The sequence below is a fragment of the Anarhichas minor genome, unplaced genomic scaffold (assembly GCF_050575085.1).
Source record: "Anarhichas minor isolate MPS153535 unplaced genomic scaffold, ASM5057508v1 ptg000024l, whole genome shotgun sequence".
In the NCBI taxonomy this organism is placed as follows: domain Eukaryota; kingdom Metazoa; phylum Chordata; class Actinopteri; order Perciformes; family Anarhichadidae; genus Anarhichas; species Anarhichas minor.
Genome location: NW_027466470.1, coordinates 8,110,981 through 8,129,804, shown reverse-complemented (window position 1 = coordinate 8,129,804; position 18,824 = coordinate 8,110,981). Strand labels below are relative to the sequence as shown.

General features: G+C 44.5%; 1 protein-coding gene across 1 annotated transcript in view; it reads left to right on the top strand.

Annotated features, from left to right (window-relative positions):
- The window catches only part of LOC142956686 (receptor-type tyrosine-protein phosphatase F), a 98,123-nt gene that overhangs the window by 46,848 nt on the left and 32,451 nt on the right, over nt 1-18,824 (top strand). The window contains exons 11-19 of the mRNA XM_076098402.1: nt 1,304-1,609; nt 2,410-2,603; nt 7,582-7,608; nt 10,599-10,716; nt 11,149-11,721; nt 12,473-12,573; nt 13,197-13,444; nt 15,028-15,106; nt 16,194-16,418. Coding sequence (XP_075954517.1) covers nt 1,304-1,609; nt 2,410-2,603; nt 7,582-7,608; nt 10,599-10,716; nt 11,149-11,721; nt 12,473-12,573; nt 13,197-13,444; nt 15,028-15,106; nt 16,194-16,418 — 1,871 coding nt within the window. The remainder of the gene's footprint in view (nt 1-1,303; nt 1,610-2,409; nt 2,604-7,581; nt 7,609-10,598; nt 10,717-11,148; nt 11,722-12,472; nt 12,574-13,196; nt 13,445-15,027; nt 15,107-16,193; nt 16,419-18,824) is intronic.

The window sequence follows — 18,824 nt, the reverse complement described above, 5'->3', positions numbered from 1 at the left end:
CACTTACTGGGACACGCCAGAGGAGTTAGTGATTATAAAACATAGCAGGGTGAGGTGGACGGAATATTATTGAATCTACCTTGTGAATATTATGCCTGACATTAAATATAACGTTGACGTCCTTTTGGACAGTAGTTTTAATACCAGAACCGTATTTGCTACAACATTGCCGGTTCGATTGCAATCATTCAAATCCAAAGGGTTTGAAATATTACATCAATATTGTTTTCCATCGTGGTGGCTACAAACCAGATGTTGAGAATAGCCAGGATGTTCATGACCGTATTGATTATGAAATGATAGCTTTATGTATGACTTGACAGTCCAGTGTATCTCAGCTGCAGCACTGAGCAGAGTCTGACAAACACTTTGAAGCCCAGAGCTTCTGCATCAATGTGTGAACACCAGTCAACACTGTCAAGCACTTGTTCACACACTCGCACATCTATGGCCAGTTTACTGCTCCCTCGGCGTGCTGCGAGAGGCAGCAGAGAGGGCAGTTTGGGACGAATTACGTCTTTATAAAAACATAACCTTGTACAAATTTGGCACATTTTATATTCGGTTCATCCCACCCTGTAGTTTCATGGCCTCTCGCATAAATGCAGCTCCAAACACAGCTTCGGCAGTCGCCTGGTAATGTGTTTTTACAGCCAATCTCTCAGTCCAGAGGCAGCATCCTGTTTAGTATGGAAGCTTTTTTGTATTCAGGATAATAAAAAATAAAAATGTAATATTCAAACTAAAAGTATCACCTACACAGTATGAGTGCTAATTATTTGTGATTCCACCAGCTCAGAAATAGGCTTTCATTACAAGGTAGATGACATATCTAAAACATGGAATAGGTTGGCTGGACCCTGATATCAGGTCTCTCACAAAGATCTGGCAAAAAGAAAAAGACACTTTCTTTATAGGGGCAACAAATAAGCATAAACATTTTCACTGAAAAGACTAATGCCACATTCAACACTTTTCATTTTCCAAGCTTAATGTGTAATGTCTGCCCCTGTTTAGTCTTTCATTTAAAAAATACATCTGCAGTGCAATAAAATAATCCACTCAATGGTGTCAGATGAGCAAGAAAATTATGCTTTCACTTTTCATATGTAGCTTAATTTTGTATACACACTGTAGGTGGTGAAACTCAATATTACACTTTGAATATTACATTTACATTTTCTTATTCTCTCCTGTACAAAAAGCTTCCATAGTTTTGCCTTGTGTTTGCCTGTGTTTTATTTTTTTTGGTTTGCTTGATCCGTGCCCCCGTCCATGTAGTTGTGCTCCCCTCCCCCTGCAGCCCCATCCGCCCCCCCTCAGGAAGTACATCTGGTCAGCCTGAGCTCCACCAGCCTCAAGGTGAGTTGGGTGGCGCCGCCTGCCGCTAGCCGCCACGGCGCCATCGTGCGCTACACGGTCAGCTACCAGGGCCTGGCTGGGGAGGACACGGACCGGCATGTGGTGATGGAGATCGGCGCAGACGCCTCTAGCTATGTGCTGGATGGCCTGGAGAAGTGGACTGAGTATCAGGTGTGGGTGAGGGCACACACTGATGTGGGCCCAGGCCCTGAGAGTGCCCCAGTGAGGATGAGGACCAAAGAGGATGGTAGGTTGACACCTCCCCTTTAGCAGAGTGCTCTCCGACTCTTTTTGCTTGGGGCTGCCTGTCACTATTTTCCGTCACTATCTTCAACCTCTTCTGCACATTTCTCTCTGTCTTGTTAATCAATTGTGAGTTAATGAGACGACAGTGGTGGGAGAGTGGGTCACCTTCTCTTTTAAGACTTCTACATCTATGGCAGGTTAAGGCTCATCACCCGCGGGCCCACGCTCTCCACCTCATTCCTGTGTTTTCACTGTTTAAATTCCCTCTTGTTTTCTTTTCCTCTGGTTTAGGGAATAGAAGTGGAGCAGAACTCTCCCTCTCCATTCTGTAGCTCTTGCCTCTTTCTCTCACTCGTTCCTCGTTTTGTTTGCAGTGTGATAGAGAGTGGCTGCTCCTAAGAGAGTCCTTTATAATTAATGTGTTTGAAGGTTGCTGCAACACTGCTAACTTCATACTGAAATTTAGGACATTACAGACACCGCTAGACCGCATGCAGTCTGGCGTCGGGTGTTTTGGGGACATGGTAGATATAGAATGTCTAAGCTGAGTGGAGATCATTTAGATTCTTGGCCAGATCGAGTATAATTTCCTTCAACAGAGCACTCAAGTCTATAAAAAAAAACTCAGGACTCATTATTGTGGTTTTTGGCTCCTCGTCACAAAACACAGTCAAGTGAGGAAAATCACAAACTCAGCATATTTTGACTCATTACTCCCTCCCCCTCTCTCTCACCCCGTCTGTCTCTCTCTTTCTGTCTTACTCTTGCCCCCCCCTTCTCGTTTTTTTTCCTGGTTTCCAGTGCCTGGAGCACCCCCCAGGAAGCTCGAGGTTGAGGCCATAAACTCCACAGCAATCCGGGTTACCTGGAAGCCGCCCATACAGGGGAAGCAGCACGGCCAAATCCGTGGCTACCAAGTCATTTTCTCTCGCCTCGAAAACGGTGAACCGCGAGGCCACCCTAACATCATGGACGTTGCTTTGCCAGAGGCACAGGTACTGGAAGATGTCTTACTCTTGTTCAGTCTCTCTCTGTCTCCCTTTCACTGTCGATAGCTGTCTTATGTTCATTTCCCATTATTTTCATTCTCCACCGCTCCTGTATTCCCTTCCGTTCTCTGAGTTCACACTTCATTTCCCCCATACCGGGTGACACACATGGAATTCACTTTCTGCCTACTGCAGTACCCCCCCTCCCCCCACTTTTTTCATCTTTTTTCATCTTTTTCCACATGTGACATTTGACTCTAAATTGGTAGCCTGCTTCCAGAGCTTTGGATTAGCTGTCGTAAAACAAGATCCATTCTAATTCTACAGTAATAGCTATTAAATATTTTATATGTGTTACATCAGGACGGGGCTTAGTGGGATCAATGCACCTCTCTTTGCGGGTTTTAGCAGTAATACATATGCACTGCCTTGTTACCATGTTTATAAATTAGAGTTTTCCTGACACCGCCCATAACACATTAATGCAGGCTGCTCCGAATGGCCCAAAGCTATGTGACACCATGAGATGAATGAGAGATTGTAATCCTTAAGAGGGATTCAGAGATTCATGAATATTTTAAAACCAAAAACCCCACTCTCACTTCTTCCCTCTCTTCGGGAGAGGAGAGACCAGCTTAAGAGCCTCCTTCTGATTGTTTGCCGGGAGTAACATTTGCGCGAACACGCATTCACTCGCACCCCCGATGGCCTAACACATGAACATCTCATTTGAACAAGTAAGCGCTCCCTGGCCGCAGGAACATCGCTAAAAAAAATCAGGACAGCCTCGCATGAGTCTCTGAGCAGCATTTGCCAATAAATGCTTTGCAGCCGTATTTAGGGAGACCAACAGGTTGCTGGTTCAGTTCCCAGGCAGTGTACACTGCGATGCCCTTGAGTAGGGTATTAACCCTAATTTGCTTTGGCAAACACTCCGCTCTCTACAGTCTTATCATTACAGAAGAGGAAGCACTCTCAAAGTCACCTTGTCCGATGTGCTACATACCAAGTGAGGCTAAGTAGGAGCTTGTTGATCCCAGTAGTGTAACCGGGCATTCAGTGATAAATACATAATGAGTATTTTTTTGTGTGGTTGTCAGGCGACCCAAGTGGCACATCTCTCATGCGACTTTATAGTATCGAATTAACATTAAGGTCAGTATGGCCAGTTAGAGCTGAGAATAACTGTGCATGATGTTAGGCTCTGGCTAAATGGTCCAACCTCAACTCCCAAACACAGCCCAACACCTTTGTTTCACAGTAGTATTTCTTGGCAGCTGCTGTTGACAGTTCATTTTTAATGTGACTGTGAACTAGAGTGCTTGGCAGCCAGGGCCGCATGGTTTGATCTGAAAGAAGACAAAAACACGGGGGCTTCTTGTCATCCTGGAAGTGTTTTGGACATGTGTAGCGTGACTTTGTCTTGCTGAACTGAACACGACCCTACTTGTTGTGCAAACAATACTCCCCGCCATGTCTCATTTGTGCCAGGTTCACACAATAAACACGAAGACACGCTGCAATTTGGCACTCAGGATAGCTCTCATGTTCCAGTTTGATCTCCGGGACACCTCTTAAACGCACCTTTCCCTCCCTGGCAGTAACCTGACTTTCCACCCTCCTCCTATTGTTTCCTTTTCTCCACCTCTCGTGTCCTCCTTTTGCACCCTTCCTGCCTGAGAAGCCGGTTGAGTAATTACCAGAGGCTTGCGTGCAGGTTGGTTACCCTTGATTGAATCATCTCAACGGTTTGTTTTCTATGAGACAGCGCCGCGTAGCCAACCTGCAAGGACCTGCCCGGACGTCGTTAAAGACCACACAGTCAGCAGACGCTCCCTTGTCCACGTCCGCTCAACTGGTTTTGAGAACAATCCCTCTTTTTCTCACACTTCTTTTCATTCCCGTAACCCAACAACATGTGGAAAAAACAGCGCAGATAACATGAGCAGACATGCTCGCTGTTAGATCAATCCTTGCAGGAGGCGTTCTAGCTGGCTGAGAAGAGTTCATGACTCATCCGAGACTCATGCAAATCCCACAAATGCACACCTGTAATTGATGATGAATAACAGGGGGGAAAAAACGATTTTCTTCCAGTGTTTTTCTCAAGAATTTACCTAATGTGTTGTGAAATCAGTTCCATATCCACCCTTTCACCTGCACTGAATGCACAGTAAGCCTGCCAGGAGGAAAAAAACTAACATTTTCCAGAGCTCTCACAACATGGCACAAGCTCACCTTTAGGCTTCAATCACAAATCTAAGCAGATTTTTTGGATTGCAGATGCTGTCAAAATCGCTGTGACCCCCTCACCTTGTCTTTGTCTCTCCGTTTCTGGCTCCTTCTCTCCTCTTCACCCTCTCTCAGGGTTAGCTGAAACGCTGGGAGGAGAACTAGGAGAGCCTGACTGTGCGTAGGCGGTTAAAGCGCCTCTTTTCTTTTCAAGCAGGAGCCCACACAGCGCCCTCATTTCCCTGCTAAATTTAAACCAGAGGCCATGTTAACAGTGTGATGTTATCAACCCCTTTTTAAACCATGTTTCTATTGGGAAAGTGGCCTGAACCTGAGTGGGCAACTCCACACCACATAGCCTGCTCTATCCCTGTGCACTCACAGCAACCTATAGGCCCATGTGTTTCGAAAAACATGTATATATATATATATATTGATTGAGTTTGAAGCCATTAGCCACTGTTTGTGTATCTATACATTTTTTGCACAAGTTTGCCTTTATTCAGCACTACTTTTCCAGGTTCATTTAGTTTGACCACTCATGCATTTCCGTGGTGTGTGTGCGTTTGTGTGTGGAAGCGAGCGAGCGAGGCAATGCCTCACTGCGTCCACGGCCTTCACTGCCTCAGATTGGAGTTGAATGTGAATCGGGAAAAAAAAGAGAAAAGAAGCACCTCAGCCCGTTTCACTCCATCAATCATGACAGCTCCTTCTCTTCCACATCACTCGTTCCCCCCTCGTTCCCATTTTTATAGCCACACATCTCAGCCCATGTCATCACATTTGCATTCACTCGCCTGCAAATTATACCGCTCCGTTTTCACAAACGACGCTTATCAGCAATGATGTGTTTTCAGCTTGCGTTGGCATTCGAAATAAAAATGGGGGATAATTTATAATTCTCCCATGGATTTAAGCAGAAAGCAAAGGCAGTTGCGATAGAAAGGGATTAGGCCCAAGATGAGATAGGAACTCTTGCGAACCTTAATGTGTTCGCCGCTCTGTTGACATACTGAGTGGAGTCGACGGTAAACAAATTAAGCAATTAGGCACGCCGCAAACCGTTGTTCATGGAGTTAAGTAGCAGCTGTTCTTAAATGGTCCTCTTTAGTGCCCCGCTACATCAGGGGAGCACGAGGCAGCATTTCTTGATGCAAGTGTCTCGACCAGTCGCAACTGGGACCCTAGAAAGGGTTTTTCTTATGCTTCAGTTAGCAGGTTGTTGATAGAGACCCATCCGAAGGGAGGAGGGCGGAGAACTTTGGTCTTTTGTCTTTCCATATGCCACCAGTCAATGGAGGATGATGAACACGTCTCCAGTGCACAATGAATCAGCGGTGTGTGAGGCTCACTCCCTTTGTTTTGAAAGAGTCTGGAGAGGCCAGAAGGGAAAGATGGGCAAGCAGGAAGGCAGGCAACACTGCTTGTCTTGAAATAAATTTTCTTCTTCATAAAGGACCAGTTCACCTAAATTACAAAAAAAGACATTTTCTCAATTACCTCTAATGCTAGATGCTAAATCTAAAACATGCTAAAACATATATACTTGGTTTTATTTGCTAAAGTTTTGAGAAACATATCCGCCTCAAGGGCTGAACAATTTGATGAAAAATATCTAAATGCAATTTTTCTTGCCAATATTGCGAGTGATATTTAATTTCCCAGGCCTGTATTGGTGGTCTACATTAAACTAAGCAGAGGCATAATAACATTTCTACCAGAAAAAATGTAATAAATGAATGCAGTAGATTGTTTAGGGCCTCCCAGGGACAACTTACAAGTAAACTTAAGTCTCACCTTTCAATGTCTTGATATTTGACTGATGACACTTAATGTTGTCTTGCTTTAACTGCACAGGCTGAAAGGATAAATAGCTGTTGATTTTTTCAATGATATGTGCAAACCCAATATAAATCCATTCACCTACATTGTATTGAATAGGGGCAACCTATCAAAATCTCAAACATGGATTTCTCAAATCTGGAGACCGTAATGTCCAGATGTCTTTGCTTGCCGCCACCACCCTCACCCACCTTTCTTCCTCAGCCCAGCTTCCTCTCCATTTTGTCCCACATCAGTGTCACCAGTGTCATCTTTCCTGCCCCTTGTCAGCCAAACCACCCATCAGTGAACTCCTCTGCAGGAGCTGAACTGCGTCGCGAGTTGCTGGTAAACACCAGCAGTTGCGTTCCGCATCGATGGGGTTTGATATCACAGGGCTAGCATAGCAGCACCGGTAATAGGATTTCACGCTCGGCACCGACGGAGCCCAGCGGCACAGAATGGGCTTTCACTTCCCTCGGGAATCACTTGGCCAAGCACAGTGAGCAAGGAGAACATTTTGAAAACATATTGAAATATAATGAATAAAAGGCCCTACCTCCATTTCTGGAAAGAGGAAATGCTTCAGAGATTCTGCATATTTTATGCTTTATGTCCACCGTGAGATAGTTATCACACTGAATAGTTGTAGGCAAATGAGAAACAAGGCAGTGCATCATAAACAGTAATGAATTTCTCAACCATTGCTCAACTTGGCTTCACAATTTGTTTTATCCCACTCAACCTGTTTTCATTTCTTTCTTTTTTCACCCGATCACTTCCATCACCTCTGTGTGTGTTTTCTCCTGCATGTTGACACCAACAATCATCAGTCTCTGAGCGAAAAAAAGACAAGTGCTTTTTTTCCTGTTGTGTTGTCCCTGACTCATTTCTCTCCCCATCCTGTGTCCTGTGTCTTCTCTCCCATCAGTGGAATATTGAGGAGTCCACCGAGCATGTGAGTAACCCTCATGTGTGCTGCTGGGTTGTCTTGCAGGGCAGGCTCTTCTCCCCTCTGCAATTTGAGGGTGCTGTGTGTGCTTGGTTTATGAGTTGTGTGTGTGTGTGTGTTTATTTCTGTGTAATGCTTGTAATCCACTCGGTGTGAATTATCATGAAAGATCATAACCACAGCAAGACACGTGTGTCCTAATGATTCCTGATGTTTATTCTTATGTGTGCGGGAGTGATCTTCTCCAGGAGCTACTGCAACCACAAAGCGTGAGGATTATGTTCAGTGATGATCGCGAAGACGTCCTATATGTCAACATTTTACCACAAGACAAACTCGTAGTAACAGCTGGGCATTCACTCGGATCTGAGGCACTTACTGCAGTGAGCAAGCAGCGCCCCCCCCCCCCCCCCCCCCCCGTCACTGAGTGTACAGTGCAGTCAAAGGCTGTGTGTCACCATCCCAGTGTGACGCTGACATTAATCAGACTCGCCTAACCTGCTGTCTCCCGTACTGTTCCAGATGACGTGTATATCTGAGTAGGGGAGCTGTGTGTTTTATCAGCGCCACACATCTCCAAGATTGCCACCAGCCTTTCATGTTCTTTTCATTTGCCTGGATGGCAGCTCACTGTTCCATGGCTGTCACGCAGCCCTTTGTTATGGCTTATTACCTCCTCGATGTCGTATCGCACTAGCAAAAAATGCAGAAACACTTACTGTTCCTAGTCAGAAATTCAATAGAAACCTGCCAGAATAACAAATAATGTAGTCAGCGTTCAAACAAGGGCAAAGAAGTTGTTTAAAAAAAAAAAAAAAAGGGTTACTGTTTTTAAGCAATTACTTTGAGCAAGTTGGGGTTCAAATTCCCTCTCTCACAGAAAACATAGAAAACTAGTTAATCAATCCAGTGACCGCCTGCAAATGTTTTTTGGGTCACCTGTTGATACATCAGCACTGGATATTTTCTTTCTTTACAAAAGCGGAATGTGCGCAGATCATTTAATTTATTTTATAGTTAAACCGAAATCTCTTTGCACAGCAACATGGCCAGATTCCATCAGCTACACCCACATGGCATGAGTCACGCTTGCTTCCTCTCCTCTTAATGTGTTGATTAGCACCTGACAGAGCTAGACGCTGTCAGAGGAGGACATCTGCTCACACATCTTTATTTTTCTTTAGCTGCCATAATTTGGCGCCAGACAGATGTCAACAGCAAAAACATTAGCATATTTTTTTTTGGACCCATGGCATGTTCACAGAGAGTAGCACCATTTTTTATTTGAATCAATCGAAATATAACACAACTAAAATGTGCTTTAGCAAAAAAAAAAAAAAAAAAACTTCTGAAGCATATATACAGTATTTGCTTAAACAATGCTTCCCTTTTCCCCCTGACATTTTCTACCCAAGTGAGGATGGTGGTGTAGGGAGAATCCATTTCTATAACTAGTAGACTTGATAATCTCCGTAATGCCCTTTGGTGCTGCTCTAAGCATTTGCTCTGAAGGAAACTTTAAAGCCTTGCTTTTTCTATTTCTGCTGAGTTACTAGACCCGGTTTGACCTTGCCAGAATAAGGAAAAAGATCTCTTCGGCTGCCACTGCTGAGACTGTTAAAGCCATTTTGTATGATTAAAATAATGAGACTTCTTCCATAAAGTTAAAATGGTTTTATGATGCAGTAATTTAGCATTTTCTCCCCTGTCTCCCTTAAAGGCTAGTATGGGAGCACCAAATGTCCCTTAAAGAGAGGAGCAGTAAAAAGCATTGTCAAACAGAGCTGCTTATATAGACCATTGAAGGTTCTTCTATGGTTAGGAAATTAATACTTCATTAGTTATAGAAACAGCACTAGGGCAAAGCCGTATAATAATTCCAAGTATGAGAAGTTTGCCCAGAGTTCCGGCAGGAAGGCTTGTAGGCATTTATGTGTTCGTCCTCTCCGTGGCCCCGGTCTCAAACTGACAACTCCACAATGTGTGCTCAAGCCGCAGGCATTCATTTGTTCTAGGTATGGAGTGTGTGCGCATGTCCGCGTTTATCATTGTTTACGTGAACATTCGTGTTTTTTTTGTACGTGCATGCAGCCTTTAGTGTGTGTTTTATATACAGTATATATTTGCATCTGTGAGTATGTCAATTCACATGTGTCTGTTTACATGTGGGCTTTGTTCAAGCTCAGAGTGTTTAATTCCAGTGTGTGTGGGTTTGTTTTTCTGTTCAGATGGATGCAGTCTGGTGAAGTGAGTGCCAGCACTGCAGCGGGTTACCAATAACAGTGTGCTACCTCAGTTGCTTGTTGTTTTTGTACTGCTGTGTGTTTGTTCCTTGCTGTTGAGTTACTGATTTGTTCGACCACCTTAGTGTGTCTGTGTTCAACCCAACTTGCATGGGAATCCAGAGGACAATAAATACCAAGAATTTAACTGAATCATAATTTAACCTTAAGAAAATTAAATACGTAACATCTGTCTGTCTTTAAGATTTATTAAGAGTTTTTTACAATAATTCCCACAGTCAGAAGAGTACAATTTGTGGGTTTTTATAGTCTGCAGTGTAGTGATGATCCCAAGCTCCTCTGGGTACAATGTCATGCTTATCAATGCAGCAGACATGAACACTGATACACTGGTGGGGTTCCTGTTCATTTGGTTGGTTGGTTGGTTGGTTAATGGGTTCAGAGTGTGCCTTACGATCGGGCCCAGGAGCTTTTCTTGACTAAGAAAAGCTCCTGGTCCTGTTTGTGTGCCTTCAAAACCTTTCTCTGTGAAATGCTCACATTTTGTTTCATATTATAGGCAAATTGGATACAGCAGAGGGTTAAAATTTCATCTTGGTTTATTTTGGTGCTGTGTGATTTGTGAGGGGATAGGAGCTTGTGTGGGGTTTTTGGTTTGGTGTGATATTTTATTTTATTTTGCCATCGAGGCGGTCCCGCTCAGACTCACTGATTCCTTTTAAACTCTGACCTTGTGATTTTTCCATTTTGCAGGAGGCCATTATTGCTGGACTGCACTCTGAAACCACCTACTCTGTCACTGTAGCAGCGTACACCACCAAGGGAGACGGAGCTCGCAGCAAAGCTAAAGTCATCACCACTACTGGTGCAGGTCAGAGTTGGTTTTATCATGTTTATCGTGTAAATCACAGGATATGTGTTTACAGTGAGTACTGTGGTATTATCTTGAAGGCTTAAAACTGATAACCTCTGTACCCTTGTAGAATGATCAGAAGACGTGACGAGAATTTCTTGGTAGTGTTAGTATGATGCTACATGTATGTTAGCTTCAACACCCCGACTAGTTACCATAACTAGCTGCTATTGAAGTGATATGAGCAAGGCATGTAACCTTCATATCGTCTGGCTCTAGCTTTATATTCAACGGACAGATGAATGATATCAATTTTCTCATCTAACTCTTCGCCATAAAGCAAATAACCAGCTTTCCCAAAATGTTGAACTATTAAAATTAAATGTTAGGGTTGTTTAAAATAGGCTCTTCTTACTTATTCTTTTGTTTCTACTTCAATCTTTTTTTCAGTGCCAGGCAAGCCCGCTATGATGATCAACCCCACTAATGGCAACACAGCGCTGATCCAGTGGCAGCCGCCTAAGGAAATGGTGGGTGAGCTGATGGGCTACCAGTTGCAGTACAAGCGCACCGATGAGGAAACCTACACCTCGCGCGAGCTAAGAAAGACCGACGACCATTACACCGTCACTGGGCTGCACAAAGGCGCCACCTACATCTTCCGTCTCAGCGCCCGGAACCGCGCAGGCATCGGCGAGGCCTACGTGAAGGAGATCAGCACCCCTGAAAACGTGCCCTCAGGCTTCCCGTTCAACCTTCAAGTCACAGGACTGACCCAGTCCAGCACCCAGCTGACATGGGAGCCCCCGCTGGTTGCCGAAAGGAACGGGAAGATCGTACACTACGTGGTTGTGTACAGGGACATCAACAGTCAGCAGAACAGCACAAACCGCACGGCCGACACGCACATGACTATCCAGGGCCTCAATCCTGACACCACCTACGACATCCGGGTACAGGCCTTCACCAGTAAGGGCGGGGGACCCCTCAGCCCCAGCATTCAGAGCAGGACCATGTCCATTGGTAGGACACATGGCTGACATTTACACATAAACATGCCAGAGATGTTTGATTTGAAAACATAGAATCATGGTTTAGTACAGGCACACACAATCGTTACACTCGCAACCTTGCCCACAACATAAGTGAGCATAAACAGGAACATTATATCACCTGCTTCTTTTGAACACTATTGCTGGCTCTTTTTCTGTCGTTATCAGTGCCCCGTCTTCCTCATCTACCACAGTACTGTACAGCACTGTGTTTATTGATTTATAGAGTACTAATCTCATTACACGCTACAGTCACATTACCATGCCTCCTCATCCTCCCACCCATTAGACACAAATCTGCTGCATACCCAGCATGTACCTCCTCATGCATTTTATAATCTTCTATATGTAAGATTTCTTATTTATAACCTGAGTTGTGAGAGATGTCTAGTTTACGACACATGTTGCCACTCCCACTGCCATATACATCTGTTGGTGATCACAGAGATCTCTGCCTGTTGCGCATGTCTCGTTGTGAACAGGGTGTAATATATGAAATAGGCTTGGGGAGATGAAGGCTATTTTTGTGTGATCTATAACCAAGCGTGAATGAGATTGTTGATGTTCTTTCTACCCCCTGTGGCTTGTCAAGTTTGGTCATAAGGTATCGCCGTGGAATATGCTGTGAAGTAGTGTGAAATTGTATTAAGTGCAGAGATTACAGTGTGTGGTGTACAAGATGTCTTACTTGAGATTTTAATCGAAGAATTTTCCCACTCTAGATTTTCCCACCCTGAATTTTGGTGTCAAAGCAGTCATGAAAACTTCTGTCCTCCTCACCTGGGATTTGCCACAAAACTACAAATCCCAGGCACCTTTCAAGGTCAGTACCGAGATGTCAACCATGTACACAAATTGCATAGACATAGACTTTACCTTCATGATGACTTTTAAACAACTTCATTAACTATGATATATATATCACTGTAAAATCGCTAATTTTCAAACACCAAAATATAATACAACAATGGTTTCATTGGAAACTTATTACTGTAATTTTTACACAATGTATAACATACACTTTACATATAATTGTAAAATAATTGTATTGCAACGACACAGCTGTTAACACTTTCACCAGGGTGTGATGCATTGACTTTGCACTGAAAAATCTGAAAAGCCAGATTCAGGCTCATTTATGAGGCGTATTAATCTGTCAGAATTATATTATATCAATTCCCACCCCCACGGTAATGGAGCGAAGACAATTCGAAGTGTAAAAAACTATTGGTTATGCACCAATGGGCAAGTGTGACATTGGGGCACATGAGATGAGGTGTCAGATGAGATGGGTGCCTCCCTTAGGACCATACTGCTTTTGTCCATGTGTGCGGAGGGAGTTGGAATAGTTAGAATAGAGTACTGCATTTGTTTGGCGGATATACATTTTGTGAATTGAATGTTTACTTAAACTATAACTCCAAGTTTTTCCTTGTGTGCTCACAGATCTTGTACAACCAGCAAAGCGTGGAAGTGCAGGGAAACCTGAAGAGGAAGCTGATCGCGCAGCTGCAGCCAGACACAGACTACTCTTTTGTGCTGACAAGCAGGGGCAACATTGCTGGAGGTCTGCAGCAGCAGGTGTCCATCCGCACTGCCCCAGACCTGATCCAGACTAAGCCCAGCACACATCAGGTTCAGGGTGGCAAGATGACCATCAACCTGCCCAAGGTCCAGACCACCACACGTGTCAGGTCAGTACACTTGGAACTGTGCGCACAGACTAGCTGAGACTCTAGGAATAAAACAATTATGTAGGTCATGTAGCTTCATTTTCGTTTGATTCTTGGCTGCCACAGTGACCAGTTAAGTGTCTTGTAAACCCCTTTCAGGGACCTATATATTATTGACAGTTAATAGTAATAGAACATAGTGATATTTACATTTGTGCAAATGCGCTAAACAACAATCATGCAGCAGTTAAATCCATGAATCATTTAATTGTTGATCGTTGATAAAAAAGTGCATTTACAATTTAATTTGATAAAAGGTTAAAATGTATAAACACTACTAAAACAAGACAATAAATGAACACATGAATCTGTACTTGGAATGTGAATATTTTGGGGCTTGTTTGTGACGATGGGCCCCTAAACGGACACGTAGCTGTTATCATTCGGGCGCCAATTCAATTGCAACTCTGAACAACCTTACCTTCAGCAACAGTAGCACAAGTGGCACACTTGTATCTGATCAATACTAAACCTATTTTGAAACTTAAAACTTAAACTTTTAATCTGAGCCGACTTCGTGACACAGCGGCTGATGATAATCGAGGCTTTTAACATCGGGTGGAGCTGTATTATCTTTTGACTCAAATTGTTGAGAGCAGGATTGTGCCTGACCTCGACGAGTATAGCCTTTCCTTCAGACACACACTTACAGACACATCTGTAGAGTAGGGGAGTGCACAGGGTTGATTGGTAAAAAGATTACAGGGCTGTCGGGGCTGGCCAAGCTCCAGCTCAGATTGACAGGCAAAGAGCGCAAGCGATTGGGTATGGGAGAGTGGAGGTCTGTGTGTGTAGGTGAGAGAGGGGGGGGGGGGGGTTGAGGAGTCTTGTTATACATGTCTTCTCCCACTCCCAGAATTGACTGACTGTTGAATCACAGAGTCGAAGGCCTGGAGAGAAGGGGAGAGAAGCAGCTGCTTTCCCTGTCAGCAGCAGCTGATTTTACAAGTGGTTGAATGCCGCAGTGGGGGGAAAACTTTGAGCTGAGAGAAGAGAGGCTGGGGGAGAACACGAGAGAAACAGCAAGAGAGAGCCAGCACATAAATAAACGCAGACACAGATGCTTGTACATTGTGTACCCACAAGCACATTCCTCCACTAGTTACCTTACTCCTTAGTTTGACCCTAACCTCCTAAATGTCGTACTGATGTCTTTCTTCTCCTTCTATTTTTGGTCTCTTTAATGATAAAAGAACACACGAGTTGTCACATAGCTGGTCCTATTAACCCAAGGAATCCTACGGGGATCTCTATAAGCTGAAGGCTCGTCTCACTGGAATAGTGTTTGTTCCAGTCTACATGGCAGATGTTCTTAGTGATTAGCCATTAATTGGAGAATGCAGTGCCAATCTGCTGGTGTTCGACCTTGGTAGGACCCGCTTGTGTACCACTCAAGTTTTGAATTCCGCCCAGCAAGCCTCACAGTGAAAGTATGTCTTACTAAATGTTCTGACTGTGTTATTAATGCGCTTGGCCCGCTTTGATCTCAGCGTGTATTTGCTTCAGTCAGTCTCTCTTTACACAAGCTTTATTTTCCTTGGCAGGTGGTACTACATAGTGGTGGTGCCGGTGTCTCAGTCAACCCGGCGGTGGAAGAATCCAGACGAGATGGACCTGGACGAGGTGAGTGCCAGCCGGTGGCTGATATGCTAATGTGCCAGGTCACAGGTCACCAATAGCATCTCCCGTTCCAACTGGGTAGGAAGACACTGGTTGTAGCTAATTGGCTCTACCCTCCCGGGCTCACGGAGGGGGGGTGGCAGGGCAGAGAGATTTTAAACAATGACTCACTCGGGCAGGTGGGGAATGTCCTGATTGGACGCCAGGTCTGCAGACAGTTCCCATCTGCTGAATCCAAGTGCACAAAATAAATAGAATAATGTTAATCTTATTTAGCTATTAAAGTAAATGTTAAGCGAGTAGCATATTTCAAAACAGTAATTAAGAATACCTGCTGTACCTCCACATTCTTCTCTCTAGTCCTAATAGTCGGAGTTTGGCATCTCCAAACAAAGTTTTACATAAGGTATTCAAATGAGGATAAAGATTCATGACTGCTTTATTATTCAATTGAATAAAGGTCTTCCTTGTCCCCAAGAGAATAGAAGCTAAATGACATGCCTAAGTATTAATAGCATCATTTTTAAGTAAACTGCGAGGCTCGTTGGTTTGGATCGCTATTGTTCAAGCTCCCTGAAGAAATAGCAGAAGAGACCAAGAGAGGGAGAGAGATGGGACTCCCTGAGTCATTAAACATTAAGCAGGCCATTGTCTCCTCCCTCCGACATTATGATTTAATAAAGCTACATCTGGAGGAGCACATGAGACATCACTGACAGAAAACAAAATGCTGCTGAAAACACAATGGCGCAGTGCTGTGTGCTCCTGCTCATTTATTAAGCAGGCTGGCAGTCATGCTGAGATTGTGTGCTGGAGCAAGCGCTAATTGCTCACTTCGTAACTTGGCTGCATTGTTTGTAAAGTTGTATCACTGAGCAAAGGTCATTTCAGCTTTGTGGATTCATTATCTCTTATTTGGAAGCATACTAAGAACCAGACCTGCATATATAGTTTGTGAATGTTTGTTAGTTTGCTGGTGCCTTTACGAATTATTTTTTCTCATAAAGGAGATCAGAGGTCAGGGTCCTACTCACTTTGACTCTTTGTTTACCAAACATGACCTTAACCTTTGCTCTCTATGTTCTCACAGCTGCTCAAGTCCAGTGAAGGCCCTGTCCTGAGGCGCCGACGTCACCTGGATTCCTCCAAGCCGTACATTGCTGCCAAGTTGGCCTCACTGCCGACCACCTTCACCGTGGGTGATGAGAAGCAGTACAACGGCTTCTACAACAAGCCACTGACCAGTTCGCAGGAGTACCTCTGCTTTGTCGTGGCTGTGCTCAGATACGAAGGAGCTGACACCACTGCTAATTATGTAAGAGACACACGCACGCATTCATTAACATTTCCATTCCCTGACAGGACTGACAGCATAACTCATGGTAGTTTTTTTGATTTCTGAGTAAAGGCCCCTCTGGGATTTGAAATTGAGTTTTGCCTGAGCCTGTGCTGTATATTTTGTATGTGTCACCTTTTAGTTTTTCGTACAAACTATTTCAGTTAATTACCCTTCCGCTGACTCTATCCACGCTGCCCCTCAATCGTTTCCAAAATGGCAGAGGCAAGCCAAACTGTTGTTGTTTTTACTACCACTTACCCTTTAATACGGCCGCCTCTAAAAGTCATTGCAGTTTGTCCTGATAACTCCCTTATCAGTCGACAATGACATCAGAGATCCAGCTTTGCCATTTCGGCAGCCAGCAGGGCCTCACGCAGATCTCTTCACAATGCTTATACAAGACTCAGGGCTTTTTAGGTGCAGACCCCATGCAGTTGTCAAACAGCACTAACGCGGAGGCCCTGCTCTCCATGGGATGGTCTGGGGTAAACTTCACTGCAGGAAGGATGAGAGTCTGCGATTGCTCTGGGCTCCTCCACTTCACGGGACATGCATATTCAGTAGCTGGGCCACGGGCAACCACAGAGGGAGAGAGAGAGCGAGTGATGTCCGAAACCAAATCCCAGACTTTTCACCTATTTCTTTCTCTTCTCTCTCCCCTCTCAGCTCTTTTTCTTTTGTGCTTCTCTGTGTCTCTCTCCCTCTCCCTATCTTTCTTCACCGTGAAGAGAGCAGAGGAGATTGATTATTGTGGCTGCAGTTAAGAGGGAGACGAAGGCCTGGTCACATGGCCTAGGGAGTCTCTACAGCAGGCCTGATTCCCTTGAAATACTGCTTTAAATGTCCCTAAAGCCCCCCACACACACACACACACACACACACTAATCCCCCACTCTTTCGCTCTGAGAAGGGGAGGGAGGTGCGAAGGGGGCTATAGTGGGCAGCCATGATACACTTGACTTCAAAGGAAATGCTTAAACCCCATCGCTGCACAACACTCTCACTGCACCTGCCAGACACACCAGCTTGGATCAGCGGCGCTCGAGATTTGTCTTTTTCAGTGTACTCCCCCTCCTTAAACTGTGTAGCACCCTCCCACCTTAAAACTAAATCACTTGCATTAATCAGGCTTCACTCACACGGTGAGTCAATCAGTGTGCTTACCTTCACTTTAGTAACCTGGTTATTGACACCTTTCTGCAATTATCTCGTTCTTTAAACTTCATGCAAATGAGACACCTGAATTCCTTGCTTCCCTTATCTGGGGTAAAGGTTCTACAGGAACTCCAGGGCTACATTGCTTTTAAAAACACTTGTTATCGACCATGTTTGAACTCCTACATGGTTCTAATGTGCACATGTGCATGACTAAGACTTAGTCTAGTCAAAGACGTTGTCACTCTGAAAGGGATTAAGGAAACGATCGTTACTCGCTGCAGTGCACCCAAAATAATTATATATAGTCAGATTTACGAGATGTTGACATCCACTGCTGAGCAGAAGACTCTGCTTTGTAAAAAAATCAGACGTGCGCACAACTTATTTCAGACTCTGCAGCATCATATTCTCTCACAATTTCCTTCAAAAGGTGCCGTTCAAAAATACAGCAGGGGATAGGAATGAAATCCAATAACTGACCTGCTGAATACAGTAAACACAAGATTCACAGTAACAAGATTACTGCACTGCATGTGAACACCGTGATTTCCTCATTCCTCCCTGTAACCTGGTTTCTTGTGTGAATGAAAACATTCTGAATTCTGAGGAGGTGACTAAAAGGCAGGCTGTCATTGATCGCCGCACAAATCCCCTAACCGCATTCTTTGGGAGACTCAGATACCACAGCAGTGTTTGTTTTTGTCACCCCCAATGCGGCACTTGCAAACGTTTATTACCAAACACAAACGGCTACAGAAGGTAAAGCGCGCAGCGAGATCGAGCAGTTGGCAGAAGCTGCCTCAAGCAGGATCTTCACCAGACCCAGGAGAATAAGACAACAAGTACTGAAGTAAATGACTTGTGTCTTTACTACACTTCCTCGCCGCCACCCAAACTCCCTCAGCGTAGATCAAACAGGACCGCCAGGGCTTAATAAGCCCTCGTATATCAATGGCCACGAGCAGCCAGCAGTGGTTGGAGGGAAGAAGAGAAGGAAGGAAGGCAAAGGGGGATGAGAGAGGGAAAGAAGAAGAGAGTGTGCCTTCATGTCTCCCCAGCACCCAAGGCAGATAAACAAGCCGGGGGAAGTGTGAAATGGGATGATAGATGCTGGGTGTGTATAAACAGTATCATTTAATGCAAGAAGAGAGTGAGGGAGGGAGGTAGCATTAAATATTGTCTGATGGGAGACAGAGGGGAGGGGTGGTGTTGGAGAGAGGAAAA